The sequence below is a fragment of the Idiotropiscis lumnitzeri genome, chromosome 9 (assembly GCF_059441095.1).
Source record: "Idiotropiscis lumnitzeri isolate Australia: NSW breed Sydney's pygmy pipehorse chromosome 9, RoL_Ilum_1.0, whole genome shotgun sequence".
Taxonomy (NCBI): Eukaryota; Metazoa; Chordata; class Actinopteri; order Syngnathiformes; family Syngnathidae; genus Idiotropiscis; species Idiotropiscis lumnitzeri.
The window spans coordinates 17,082,531-17,098,334 of record NC_142399.1 but is presented as its reverse complement, the minus strand read 5'-3'; the positions used below and the strand labels follow the sequence as shown (position 1 = coordinate 17,098,334).

Genomic DNA, 15,804 nt, shown 5'->3' with positions numbered 1-15,804 from the left:
AAATAATCTATCTATCTAGGAATCCATCCATCCAATTAATGTCTTTGTCTTGCTGTATAAAATGAAAATCTTCTATAACTGACAGGAGTTCAGACAAGCATCAGCCAAGTAACTGAATCAGACATGGTCATGTGTAAAGTGGCAGCCACACATAGTCTGTTTAGAGCAGTGCTTCTCAATTATTTTCTTTTACGTCAAACCCCTAGAAAGAAGAAATAAAATCTCTCCCCTCCAACTATCTGCCACGACTCTAGATGGTGTCTCCAAAATTATCAGAGCTGAACTTCTAGTCCGGCCCACGAATCAGCCCTCAGGCGTGAGATGTGGTTGCGAACAAATGGGTAAATGACAAAAATTGCCTCAGAAGGCGTCAAAAGTGCCACTACCAACTGTGTAACTGGGTAATATTCTTTGAGTTGATGTTTCCCATGTGGTCCCTGAAGGGCACGCGGAGGTGATTGGCTCATGTTATGGGGTGAGTGAAATGTTATGTTCTATGTGAGATGCGGAGTAGTTGCGTCATAGAAGTAGACTAAGGCTGTACTGTAGGCAGCACGACGTGTGTGAGATTGGCTGACTTTATAAACATAACTTTATCGTTACATCTAGGCAAGATTACAGTAATGCACTTTATTTTGGAGTCAGCCAGTCCTCGCTCAAGCGCCTCCAACTGGTCCAAAATGCTGCCGCTTGCCTCTTAAATGGTGCTCGGAAGACAGCACATAACCCGAATCTTGGCCTCTCCTTACAGGCTCCGAGTGCACTTTAGAGTTCACTTTAAGATACTTCTGTTCGTCTTCAAAGCTTTAAATGGCCTCACCCTTGCGTATGTCTCTGAGCTGCTCCACCCCTACGCACCTGCCCGCTGCCTCAGGTCTGTGGACCAAATGCTGCTGAAGGTGTCGATGACAAGGCGCAGCCTCGGAGGGATCGTGCCTTTTCTGTTGTCCTATGTCTATGGCATGAGCTCCCATTAAATGTTAGGCAAGCCCCCCATCTCTGTCCATTTTTAAAACCCGTTTGAAGACAGATTTTTATTCTTAAGCTTTCGACTCAACATGAGACTGTGCTTTAATTTGTGTTCTAAGTACCTGCTAATTTATATGACTTTGTTACAGCGCCAGCTGTTGTGAAATGCGCTATATGAATAGAATTGTATTGTATAAAACGAGAAAAAATGGAGAAGAATAAGACGAAGAAGAAGGAGACGAATAAGACCATAATAAGCCCATAATAAGGTAACCGTATTTGAATAGTAGATTAGCCAGCGAATAAATAAACATCTGCCGTAAGCATCTCTCCTGCGGCGGAATCATGCACGGACGTTTTTTTGGGGGGGTTTTTTTGGGTGGGGGCAGGGTCGAGGTCGACAATTTTATGAATAAGGCCGGAGGGTCGAGGCCGGAAAGCTAGCCAGATCGCGGCCGGAGGGCGGGGGACTGACCGGCGAAAAAGGGTCGAGTGCCCAGCTGTGAAAATTGTTATAAGTACACTTCTGCAAAAGATTGTATCCTTACTAACATTAAAGAAAACAAAAAAAAATAAACTCAGAACAAAGAATAACGTTATCAAAATAGTGTTTAGTCTCTCCACCTATCTTTTCATCCCTGTTGAATATTTTTCCATGATGTCTCTTAAGGGTTTGTCCATCGCACTTCGTATCTCCTGCGCAAACTCTGGCGAGAGCATCAAAGCCAGCTACGGCAGTGAATATGCAATCAAATGTCATTCTAAAACGACAAAAAAAAAATAACACAAGTTACTGTTTCTTTCCAGATGTAGTATGCTGTGAAACTATGTGTCAGCCATAAGAATTTTAAAAAGCACGGAATTCTCCAAATAAACTCCCAGTGACCCCAGCCTCTTCAGCACAACATTAGTACCCAGCTCAGGGTAGCCTCGCTCGTTGAGTGTGAGAAGGCCTTCAAACCCGAATGGTTTGGATATGTATATCACAGCTTTTGCGAGCATTTCATCTTAATATAGTTTATGTGGGTAGAACTACTTGATTACATTAAAAGCGTGAGTAAACTATTTTACGCTAAGTGAGTTATTTGCTGCGGTTGGTGCACTTTAACGTCAACAGTTTTGGGCATAACGTATTATAAAAGTAATGTGGTACAGTAACATTATATTTAAGCAGAGTAATAAAACGAGTTACCTTTGAAATGTTTGTAATATCACAGGTACTGCGTCTCTGTACGCGTTACAAATTCGGGACCACAACACACATTTTAATCACGTAATGTAAACAGTAGAACAGTGTATTACCTCACTTACACGTTATTTACTAATTCAATAACCACAATCAGAATTTCCTGATTCACTGGGAACGTAACACAGCAAGATTGAATAGTTTAGCCCAGGGGTGGGCAAACCTTTTGATTGGCGGGCCACAACGGGTTCTAAAATTTTTCAGAGAGGCCGGACCAGGAGCAGAGGGATGGAGTGTTTAGGTAACCTCACCTCATCGGAGAAACAAAATACATTTAATTTTAAATGAAAGTAAACAAAAGCATTACAACAATTTATATGTCCTTGAAAAACCGCAGTATTTAGAAAATAAAACATTAACAAGGTTTATTCATTTAATTTTTTTCAAGTTCAGCGGGCCGGATTAAAACGTTTAACGGGCCGCATGTGGCCCCCGCCCGGTTTACCCAGTTTGTCTCTCTTCCAAATGTTTTGATTGTTGTTACACAGTGGTCAGCAATTGTCATGGCGGGGAAGTTATTGTTTGTGACGCCAATCACTGTCATGGTTTCAGAAAATAAAATGCAAAACATACTCAAAATATTAGCAGTGAAAAACATAAGTGAAATGCAACAAAAACATTGCGAAGAAAGCACCTCTGCACTGTGAGGCCATTGTGCTAACCAGTCTCCCACTGTGCCACCTATTTTGTAAAATGATTTTTAAAATTCATTAAAAAGATAAATTTATGTAAAATGGAGACCTACCACATAAAAGTACAGTAATATGCTCCACTTACACTTTCCGCTATTATTAAACCATAGATCATTATATTACTATCTAAATAGGTCATAGCAATCAATATTTCGGTACTGACGAATGATTTTTTTCTCATTTCCACACAACATGGACACATCCAGGGTTAAATTCAAATAGGATTTAAGCCTGGGTACTGCTGACAAACTCCGAAGCATGAGCGTGTCGCCTCTGAAGAGGCGAGCATACACAAATTGTTTCACTTCAGAAAGAAATGGAAATCTGGCTCGACACCAAAGCCTGGCTAAGGCTTATTCCAGTCTGACTCTCCTCTGCTTTTCTCCCTCTCCACCCTCGCGCTTAAAGTGATAATGACTTGTTTTTAATAATCAATTTGCATATAAAAGCCAGGCATATAAGTGGGTGGCAGAAACAGATCCGAGATCACAGTCTGGCTGCTGGCAGTGCTTAACAGAAAGCCAAAGAAAACAGAGAAGGGTGCAAAAAATGCGAGAAATCAAAGAAGTGAGGAATGAAGGCAGCGAAACGGAAAATACACCATGAGCAAAATATATTTAGAGATCAAATAAAGATTATGGTCAGATTATTTGGAATTCAACAAATTTAAATACAAGTAGGATTCATTTTTGAACTTTTCTTTCAGAAGCACTTTGATCGCTAATTCATGAGCAGTTTCCTTGTCGTGTGATGCCGGGCCGGAGCGCTAGTGGCAAACTGCTCCAAGGTATGCCACAAACTTTGCGCTTTTGGTGTTCAGCGGAGGGGGGTTTGTTTGTCATTGTGTGTGTGCGTGCGTGATTTGGTGAACGATTTGTGCTTTTCTACTTTTCCTGATCCATACATTGGCCAATAATATTTACAAAGTGTTCTGTATTAGGGAATTATTGATCCTGGCCTCGTGTACTGATTAGAGTTGTGATATAAGGGTTTGGGGGGCCCCAGAAGATTTCAATTTTTTTTTTAATACCGTATCTCATTTAGCAGTGAATTTTGGTTTTGTGTCAGGGGTTCGTTCAAGTTTGCAAAGACGTTCACAAACAGTTTTCCTTGCGACTAACGTTAAAAATTTCTTTGCACCTCTCGAATGAAAACAAAAAAAAAACACACTAGCTAGCCTTCACCGCTCAATGAGATACGGACTTTAAGATTGGGAATGGCTACATGAGTGGAACAGATAATGGATGGATGGATGTCTGAAAATGGGCAAACATACTGATCTTTTTTTCCCCATAATTTAAGTCTCGACTCCATTTTATGTTTGTTTTTTCTTCAAACACAAAGATAATGTGTTTGCTTTAAGAAAATCAGAATTCATTTGACTGAATGGTAAATGGACTGTCACTTGTATCAGTGCTGTTCTACCTTCCGTACTCAAAGCGCTTCACACAATTACCTCATCTACCGACGGATGACATACCATCAATAGCAACTGGGGGTTCAGTATCTTGCTCAAGGATACTTCAATGTGGTCATAATGGCAAGGGAACGAATCCCCAACCTCTCGGTTGGGAAACAACCAATCTACCACTGAGCCACACCACCGACCATGCATCCATGCTCGGCTGCCGGCTGCTTCCTGAAACTTTGCAAAATTTTGGCGAATCTTAATGTCCGAAATATAACCTGTCGGGTTTTGTGTGCGCATTCTTGCTCGTGTCCGCGTCAGCCTGCGTAAGTGAAAAAGCAAGTATCACTGTTCTTTAGATTTGGCGGAGGCGGTGGAAGCTCACATTTGAAGTCATTAAATCCTAAATTTTGCGCAGAACGCTTTCATACTTTTACAGGTTGAACTGGACAATTTTGCCTGCCTGCTGTGACGTAGACAGCTGAGACCAGAAAGAAATAACAAGCCGAGCTCCAAAAGCGGGCGTGCCAATTTGTCATAAATATCTTCACAAAAAAATATATAAATAAATCACTGCAGAGTCTTTTAGGGGGGAGATTTTAGCACTGATGTCATTTTTACATACATAAAGCTATTATATAAGTGCCAATATTCAGCCGGATCAAGTGTCCGTTTAAGACATGTGCATCACTGTCATTGTGTTTTAATTTAGTGGCATTTGTGGACTTTTAATGAATGTTCTCCTTTATACGAATTTTTAGCAGTGCATGAAAATATTCTTGATTTTTTTCCCCTCATTATTGCACTACCAACATAACATTTTAAATGTTAAGTGATTGACTTCAATCTGTATTAAAAAATATGATCACAATGTAATTGAGGGCAGAGAGGCAATACAATGCTGTGGATTAGGGCTGGGCGATAAACCGAAAATTTACCGTTACCGAAATTTATTACAATGACCGAAATCATTTTGCCCATGTCGGTAAATTCGGTGTTAAAAAAAAAAGAAAAGCCTTTTCTGTCTGCGGCAATGTTCATGCCCCTTTAAGACCGCAACAGCGCCTCTAGTCACGTGACTCTACCAGTCTGCCCGAGAAAGAAAACAGACGTCGCTGTCGTAGCTGGGATTCAAATCCAGAAGCTTTTTCACCACCCACAACACAACCATGCTGTGCTGAAAGTCCAAAGTGAGAAGCAAGGTTCGACAAGTGACAACAGCCCATTAACGGAGGCGACACAATACGAGAGAACGTCTCAGAGGTGGACGCGATAGCCTAGCACATAGCTAAAGATAAAGCTCCTCTAGTTACAGTGGCGTGCACAGGATTTAAGTGCTTCATGAAAGCCGTATTTCCCGAAATGGACTACATCGGGCCGGGAGCTTAGACATGTCAAGCATTTTGCATCTACATCCGACTTGTGGTCGGGTCGCAACATGGATCCCGGATTGAACCTGACTGTGCATTACATAGATGACAAGTGGCGACTGCGCACCAGAGTACTCGAGACGGCACATTTCCCCCGATGATGCACACTTGTTTATTTGGCTTGCATTGACATTTTCTTTCATTTTACTTAGCATTTTTTTTATTTGGCTTTATTTACATCATGCGAGCATCTTGGCGCAATCTATTTGCAGTCAAAGATTTTGCAAGAGGGACCCTTTTTCTTTGTGACATTGTTCAAGTCATGCAAAGCAAGCTATTTGGAATGTTTATTCAAATGATTTTTGTACTTTTATTTTTCATTGAAAGTAATGTGTACCAGTTGGTCAATAAAAAACATTTATGTTGATTTTAGTCCACGGGGGAAATTTATCGTGCATTTATCGTTATCGAGGTAAAATTGCTCAATTTCTCACGATATTGATTTTAGGTCATATCGCCCAGCCCTACTGTCGATACAGAAAATGAGAAGGATAACTTTCTCACATCAGGATTTTCTCAATTGTGTGTTTCTTTGAATAAAAAACAGCTCCAGAGAATAGATGCACGATATAATATTGATATAACGTGGGCAAAACAAGCAAATGTGTGGCCATGAACTATATATAATGTGCACAGAAAATACAAATTGGTCATTTCAACTTACATGAACAATTTTCACAGCTGTGTAAGCAAATGGCATTGTGTGAAATGTGCACTTTGCAAATGGTCCACGTGCCTGTGCAGGTTTTCCCCAGGTACTGAAAAAAGAAACGCTTTAAAGCTTTAAAGTTGGGATGAGTGAGAGGATGCTGGAAGTCAATCAAGAGCCCCACGCTAAAGTCATATGTTATCAAGGAAAATGCTACCAAGTATCAACTTAAACTGGCAGGATTGTGATATACTGCATATTACAATCTGCATGCTGCATACTGGAGTGAGCTCATCACATGGCAGCTGTATAAAGACGTGTCAACAAAATCAAAAATAAGATGTTTGATACTCACCAGCGCTGTAGCCAGAGCCTCCTTGTCATAGTATTTTTTCCTCTCGTATTTGTCACGGATGAATACCTCCACAGACCTGGCAATTTCAGTTCAGGACTGGAAGTCATTGATTAGTTGCATGCAATCAATAAATGAAGATGCACTTCAGTACTGAAAAAATAGCTCAAATTTTCCACCACTTTAAATAGATTATTTTATACATTGTATGCGGTTGAGGGGAATATATTAAAAATGTACAGTATGATAATAAAACCTCAGCTGCAATTTGTTCAAGAACTACTAACAGAAGATGCAAAGAAAAAAAACAAACTGTGAGCATAAAATAGTAATTGTTGCAGAAATTTGGTCCCAAGCCCCCACAACCGGCTTCTTTGTTCTGATTCTCTCCAGTAAGTTAATGACCTTGAAGGTTAAAGCCATTGTAGTGTGTCGTCATTGTTTTCCAAGGAAAAGGCATTGGATTTAAAATTGATTTATTTCCCAGAGCCTCTGGCACTTTGTGACTCCACTGAGAGCTTCAATGTCCAACTGAATTGCTCCTCAGAAAATTCCATGCCAGTTGGAGGGATTAAAAACATGAATTTGGTAGCATAAAACAAAAATGTGTGCACTTTAGTTAAATGTTTGCCAAATCTCCTGTTCAGACTTCTGACACACCCACCATGTATAACCTGAAAACTACCAAGAAGCGTAACTCTGCAAAGTCCCACAGTCGCCTTAATTTCGGGACTGTGGGATTTTTTTCAGACGTAAACTCCATGAAGTTCCATTTTGAAAAGCTGAATGTAAAATTAACTTGCATAATGGATGTAGAAATTCAAATCATCGCCAGTGACGTGTGTACAGCTCATCTAACCGGCTACTTTAAAGAAGGATGTGTTTTTGCATTTTGTTTCTAATAAATTTCCTAAAAGTAATCAACTTGGAATTACTGTGCTCATGACTGCATGTTTGGGGCCAGTGCAACATGCATCAATAGAAAAGCGAGTGTTGATCAGCCGAGCCACGCCCCACGTGTGGGCAATCATTTTAACAGAATTCAACCAGGATAACTCAAATAAAAATAAATAAATAAATACATTTTTAAAAATTAGAAAAGATTCTAAATGTAATTCATGGCACCAATATTGTTATCTGTTTTGGCGGTTTTCAAATTCCAAGCCCCCATAAGCATGTGGAAATGCTCCTCGCAGGTGAAAAAAAAAACAAAAAGGCCCATTACTACAGCCTCTGGAGCGTGCAAGAGTGAAGACGGGCAGGTCTTTAGGAGAATGCAATTCATGCCAGGTATAAACAGGGAACGTCCTCATTCAGAGTGCCTACATTACACAAAGGTGCATAAGTGAGGATCTGTGCAGACCAAAAAGTGTGCAGCCCTGCGCCTTTTTTGACTTCAGCAACCGGAGGGCTATGCCTCAAGGTGCATCAGTAACAGATGCTCAAATCACTTCAACTGGCTCCTCCTGATGTGGAGTAACAGCTCTGCTCTGAGGGTGTGCTAACACTTCACAGGTTTGAGCAGTTAAAATCAACTCTGGTGGAATTATGCCGACATGACGGTTCGAGTATGTGTCAATCCATCAATCATTGAATCAAGATTTTATTTATTTATTTATTTATTTATTTTAAACTGATGCAGTTCTACTGAGCTATAAATGCTTCACTGACCACAAGCAGTGTGTTCACTTGAGGTGCAAGAATCCCATATTTTCTTTGTGTGTGTACAAAGAAAGAATAAAAAAAAAAATTTAAATTTTGTATCCAAGCGGCCACTCAGCATGAAGCACAGCACTCAGTCATTCATTCCAAGTCCCGTCAAATACACAAAGATTTCAACCATAAGATTTCCAATGGACAACATTTAACTATGCCGTTGTGAAATATAATGTGACTCAGGACCAAGTGTATGATTTTCTGCTTTGGTCCAGCCCAGAGAACCAAATCGCAAGCGTAAGGAAACCCACAGTCCCTCCAGGATGACTAAATTCCTCAGCGTATCTCTCAGGGTGAGCCCAGACACCCAACTGAGGAAACCAATTTCTGCAGCTTGTTTCCGTGACCTTGTCCTTTCGGTCACTACCCCAAAGCTTGGCCATTAAATTGAGAACTTCGCCTGCTCAACTCTTATTGCAAACACCATCAATCTCACACTTCAACATTCCACCCCTCATGAACATGACTCGCTCATGATTCACTCCTAAACCTGAGGGCTCCATCTACCCTTTTCTGTGAACGCTGGCCTCAGATTTGGATGTGCGGATACTCATCCCCGCGGCTAAACAGTCAGCAATGAGACACAGGAGCAAACTCTGAAGGTCAGAGCAGGACCATGTCATCTGCAAATAGCAGAGGTGAGATCCTCAGGCTTCTTTCCACACTTTGTTCGCACCAAGACGACGAAATTCAATTATGATTAAGTTTTTATTACTTTCAAAATTGGCATAATCGTTTTTATATATATATATATATATAATATATAATATACAGTGTGTATTGCCCAAATAATACTCATTTTACAATGTCTAATACTATAGTGAGTTCAAAATTTTTGCGTTCTTTTGAAATTGTGCTGTCAATTTAAGTGAACAGCAAGTAAACTCGAATGCACTGTTAAATTATGCAAGGAAACAATACTCAAATTTAAACATTTGCACCTTTTTTTAATGTTAAAATAACTAGTTTTATAAATGCTGTTTGATCCAAAAGGAACTTACATAATTTTGTTTTTGTACAAAAAAATAAATAAATTTTGAATAATCATGATTTAAATCAATACTAAAAATAATTGTTCATTTATATGAAAAAAAAAACAATAAATAAATAAATGATTTTTCATAATGTAGGAGGCCTACCAAGACTTTCAGACAAAGCGCATCTTTGGTAACATCTAACACCCACTGTGAACTTGCTGCTCGCAATACAGATTGGGTATCTGCTCTGTGAACAATGCTGAGCGCACACCAACCTGCCAGATAAATACGTTATTCGAGTGCCACTTCCAACTGTGTAATTATTTATTTCAGTCTGGAAAGGATGGAATTATGAAGATTTGCTGCTGTGCTAACCATACAAATGTCTCATCTTGTAAAGCAGAAAAGGGCAAACTTGTTACACTGGCATACACAGTCTGAGCAAGCAGTACATTAATGCCGCAACAGGAGCTGCTTTTTACTCTCTGATGTGTAGAGGTTGCTAAAAGGACAGAATTTGTATGCTGAATCATTCACTTTAAACGGCTGAATGTGCAAGACCAATTGCATTAGGAGGATACTGGTCAGTCGTTGGCCGAATGAAGTTTTCTGGAAGGTGGGCTTCATACAGCTGTTTGGCCCGACCGTTGCCCATGTCCACCATACTCTGAGAAGAGAAAACAATAATGGAATGTTATTCATCAGATATAAGAGAGTCAACAAAATAGAGTTAAATACACATTGACCCCATTTATCAAGGCCAGATTGGAACAAGGATCTACTACGCGTGGTGATGATACCTCAAGTCGAGTCCACGTCAGAATAATTAGTCATCCATAATTAATTAGTCACTGAGAGCTGCAATTAACATTCAGAGAGTGATATTCTCCACTGACCCAGCAGATAGTTCGGGACACTGCACACGCACACACACATTGCACACATTTGCTTAACAAAACAATTGGATGTATTAATCACAATGATTAAATGAAATGAGCTTCCGATATATATGCACACCCCTCGTCTAGTTTGTGATTAAATCAATCTGACATGCTGGTTACATACACAAACTCATTTCATTTTCACCTCAGTGTGACATTAAAAAGTCGAAATGTGACACTACGCACAAATGAGTTTAACATTCACACAATTAATTTGTGTTTTAAAGTCAAAGATAGGGTTGTCTTTGCTAATGGTACATTTAGCATAAAATTATTATTATTAAGGAAAATTTGCTTAGTCATGTAGTCCGAGACCTATAGGTTAGATGAGCGTCAACTGTGTGTCTGTGCGCACCTGCATCTGCTCTGGGGTCCACTGGTCCAGATTGACAGATTTGACCCGAGAGATGTGGACGCCCAGGTTGCGGTGGATGCCAGCACAGCGGATGCACATGAACACGCCAAGGTTCCAAGAGGCCCATCGAGGACCTGAAAGAAAAAGATGGAATGGAAATAATATCATTGATTCAAAGCTTTATTCTATAATAGTTTGTGTGAATAATCGTTTCTGTTTCTGTGTTGATCGTTCAACTGATGTCAGTGGAACAGAAAAACAGAAGGCTGTTTCATCCCCAATTGACATGTTATGCAATTGTAACGTGGCCATTTTTACATCTATTATTTGCTTCAAAGTCACATTATGCCCATGCTAAAGTCCTCAAGAAACAGGCGTCATAAAGACACTGACTTGAAAGGATTCCGCCCCTTTCAAATTTTTGACATTTTGCTACATTTCAGGATTCAAACACAGACATAAAAAATGATTTTTTTTTTCTTTGTGAATAATCAATCAAGTGGGATACAAACTAAATTCATACGATATTTGAAACTTTTTTTTTAGAAAAAAGAAATAAGGAATGAGGTTATATTGCTGATCAGAAAGGCACATTTCGAGTATTGTAAGTTATTTACTGATTTTTCTCAAATAAATTGATGAAATTGAAAATGATAGCTAATAAAAAATTCCTGATCAGAAAGATAAAAAATGGGCCATTTGCCATTGGGCCGTGTGATTCTTTTAATTGTCAAATATTGAATTGGCGTTGTAAGCATTATTAATGGGACAAAAAAAACAACTGTAAATGTTGTGAACATCTTTGTCATGTTGTACCGAGAAGAACACTGATACCCGACAATGTTGCCATAACTTGGATTTTTTTTTTTATTTCAATTTCTCACAGATGTTCTTTAGACCACAAACTAGTTGCGACTGAGGGATCTATTTTCATGACCAGCAGAGGTTTGTTGCGAGGTGCCGTATTTTGGTATTTTTACAAATGCATGCAAGCTTGGCCGTGTTGAAAACGGAAATTGTGGGCTGTTATGGACGTGAACACTACCAACTTGATTAACCGCTTCTAGAAGTGGCTCTTCTCTTTCCTTTTAAAATTGATGCGGGAGAAGCGCACAGTCGCTGACAAGGCGCAAGGAGAAACTTATTTGCTGGAGTCTATACAGAACGTATATAAGGAACTACAAGCAGACCTCCATGAGTGGATGATATAAAGTTGGCTTGGGAGATAACAAATCTGCGAAGTGGGCACTTGGAGACTATCTTCACTAAGACCATAGTTGTCCATTTTTCAGCCCAACTTGGACGGTGCAGAACAACCAAGATGAAGTTACATAAGAGTCTGAGCAGAGTAGCAGAAACAAAGCCAAGAGCAGGCTACACAGCGCAAGCAAGTCAAGGACCTCTAGCCAGATGCAGGCTGGATTTTTATTCTTGTTGACATATATTTGGGAGAGGAGGACATTTTAAATGATCCCACAAGATACTGCTGCAAGGATGACAGAAGGTTTGAATATTTTAAGACATGTGTTACAGTTTCTCTTGAAACTCTAGATGAATATGAAAAGAGTACATCTAATTCAATTCGTATGACGTATTTCATTCGGCATAAGCAGCACAGTTTGAGTTTTGATCCGCGCAATTGTTTTGCTTTCCAATATTAAAGAATCCCAACATTAATATGATGGGGGGAAACAAAACAATATTGCAATTGTTTTGTAAGAATGAAATGTAAAAATGTAATAGGGAGCACAATACCGAGTGATTTTTCTTCTTGGTTGATTCGCTGTCAAGAATGATAACTTTAATTCTTTGTAACGCTATTTGAGTTGCTACTGTCATCCATCGTGCACACCTGCATGGATGCACAAGCCAGTTAGGACTTTTACTTGGGTTTTTCCTGCATTCAAAATTTGGAAGCAACTGCCTCCGTCTAATTTTGGTCTGCCTTAAGCTCTTTTAATATTTGCCTAAACATTACACTAAATTAGGAGGCATTTTTAATTGCAATTCAAGACAAACCATCAGCAAATCATGTCTGATTATTCGGAAAAATATTAATGCCATTTTAGTTAAGTGCCATTAAAATAACAGTAATTAAAAGTGTAATTTAAAGTGATTATATAACAGCACCTAATCTTTCCAGATATCCCCAAAAGGACAAAGCCAGCAGTTTTGATCTGCAGTGCCTGCACATATTCAACTGCTTCAAATATACTAAGAAAGTCATGTAGCGTAATTATATACCAGATGATGCCTTGTGGCAACATACAGTGGTCACTTGGCGCTCTTTTAAGACACCTGTCCACAAACTACGGGCTGGATATCTTCAGGCAGTGTGAAATGCTGGCTTTCCAAAAGTCGGACGTAGAAAAACTCATTAAAGAACATAGCACATAAAAACACTTTCCTATAAAAGCTACCAAAAAAATGTTTTAATGTTTGGATAATAAAACTGTTTTATTGTGCATTCACATTTTAGGGAGCGTACTGCACTGGACTCTGAAGAGTGGGTGAGGACATTTTACCAAATAAAAAAAAGAAGTAAAGTGGTCCGCCTCCAGCTGTGAAATGTTCAACTACTATTTATCAGAGCCACATTTAGCCAAGTTAAAGTTGATTATTACTGTTATAGTTAATTTAAGATGGAAGAGAGTTCCTCTTTTTTTAATTTTACATTTTAGTGTAATAGACGATTGAGACCTACGATTGGCTGGCAGCTAGTTCAGGACCCAAAGTCATCTGAGAAAGGCTCCAGATGACATGCAACCCTTGTGACCATAAATTGTATAGAAAATTAACAAATGGATTTGATGAATCAGCTGCGATAGGCTCCAGCACCCTCCCGCGAGCGCCACGGTGGCCGACTGGTTAGCACGATGGCCTCACAGTGAGAGACAGCATCGATCGTGGGTTCGATCCCGGCTCCGGCCATCCTGTGCTGAGTTTGCATGTTCTCCCCGTGCCTGCGTGGGTTTCCTCCGGGTACTCCGGTTTCCTCCCACATTCCAAAAATATGCATGGCAGGCCGATTGGTTGTTCGTCTCTGTGTGCCCTGCAATTGGCTGGCAACCAGTTCAGGGTGTCCCTCGCCGACTGCCCGAAGATAGCTGGGATAGGCTCCAGCACCCCCCGCGACCCGAGTGAGGAGAAGCGGCACAGAAAATGGATGGATATGATTGAAGAAATCTAAAATGTTAGAAGAAAAAAAGAAGCATGTAAAGAGAAAAGTGTGTGTGTGACCTATATGAGGTACGGCAAACAGACAACACCGTTGTGTGCACATGACTAGAATGGAACTAGAGCCTGGATTGGCTGAAGCCTCCTTAAATTGAGCCAGGACAAAGTTCCGAAGTGAACATTGGTGAGTGAAGTGAACAGGACCAATATGTGGAAATGTGTATATTTTTATATTAGCATATTTGTTCTCATTTTATTGACTCTTTTACCTGCACTACTGTACTGTATTAAAATAGGCCTTTACTGGGCTGAAGATAGCTTCCAACAAGCACTTGATTTTTTTTTCCGTATCTTTTTTCCCCAATTTTTTTCCGCTGTTCTAATGAAGTAAAAACATCCATCCATCCATTATCTGAACCGCTTCTCCTCACAAGGGTCGCGGGGGGTGCTGGAGCCTATCCCAGCTATCTTTGGGCAGTCGGCGGGATACATCCTGAACTGGTTGCCAGCCGATTGCAGGGCACACGCAGACGAACAACCTTCCGCGCTCACACTCATACCTAGGGGAAATTCAGAGTGTGCAATCAAACCTGCAATCATGTTTTTGTAATATGGGAGGAAACCGGAGTACCCGTTCTGAACCCACGCAGGCACGGGGAGAACATGCAAACTCCACACAGGAAGGCCGGAGCTGGAAACAAACCCACAACCTCTGCACTGTAAGGCCATCGTGCTATCCAGTCGTGCACCGTTCCGCCAAAGTAAAAACAAATAAGTTTAAATAATTAAACATTTTGAGTTGCACCCTTTGACCAGGCTCTCATTCTTTAGCTACCGGTAAATGTTTAACTAATTTCAAAAGAAAAATTTTAAATCTGGAATGCAGGACTCATGACACTTTTAAGTTGTCCTGCAAGAGACCAAAATATGGTTAGTATTGGAGACATGCTATAGTCTGCTACTGTATATAGTCCTCACCGCTGCTGAAGAGCCCCTTTCCCTGATTTGCAAATATGTTCAAGAAATCCTACCGCTCAAATAATCATCAACACTAATAGTTTTAGTCAGCTAAACGAGAAACAAATGATTTGAATTGACTGTTGGCTGGAGACCCTCAGCGCTGCAAACCAGGGCAATCAGATTAAATCTACAAGCCTGACAAATTGAAGTGACTTTTATAGATCCAGGATACAAAATATTGGTGCAGCAGGGCCTGCAGGAAGGGGGCACAAGTGTGCACAGAGCAGTGGGCATGCCGGTCTCGGGTAAGAGCATCTGAGTGTTAATTCAGTGGCACTAATACGCTTGACGGCCTAAAGGGGCATTAAAGCAGGGATGACTGAGTGTTAAGCCTAAATCAACAAGCTGAGCCCCGCGTAAGCAGGACTCTATCTTTTGGATATCTGGCTTCACATTTGGTTTGCTCTCTCAAAAATAGACGCCACATGCAATGAAATTATCTCTGCAGCCCACTCATGCAAGGCTCTTGAAAATCATCCCCGAAGTGTGCAACAGATCAATCAAAACACAGCAAACCATTAACTTTGTAATCGGATGTTGCGCTCAATCAGAAAAATAGGATGTCACTCCTAAAATTGTCAAAGAACATAAGAGCCGCCCGCCAATATACACAAAGAAAAGAAGGGGGAAGAAGAGCCGCAAATTCCCTATTTTCTTTCCTCGTACAAAAGCGTCAGACCATTTCATGGATTTTCTTTTGTAAATAAACACATCTTGATTTCTCAGGAGAATTACAACCTTGTCATTATGTTTCGCTTTTCAGCAATGTAGCATAAAATAAGTGAAGATGCGACCAGAGTCCTGAGGTCCTTGGGTAAAACTTCTCGGATGATTGCAGTCCGAATTTTTGTTACTGATGGGCTCATCTGTCA

At 40.2% G+C, this 15,804-nt stretch overlaps 1 protein-coding gene across 3 annotated transcripts in view; it reads right to left on the bottom strand.

Annotated features, from left to right (window-relative positions):
• LOC148330561 (stromal membrane-associated protein 1-like) overlaps positions 1–15,804 on the bottom strand; it is a 60,427-nt gene that overhangs the window by 37,805 nt on the left and 6,818 nt on the right. For all 3 annotated transcript variants that reach the window (XM_088304545.1, XM_088304546.1, XM_088304547.1), the window contains exons 2-4: positions 10,736–10,869; positions 10,021–10,106; positions 6,750–6,825 (exon numbers count right to left, since the gene is read on the bottom strand). In XM_088304545.1, the coding sequence (XP_088160671.1) occupies positions 6,750–6,825; positions 10,021–10,106; positions 10,736–10,869 (296 nt within the window). The remainder of the gene's footprint in view (positions 1–6,749; positions 6,826–10,020; positions 10,107–10,735; positions 10,870–15,804) is intronic.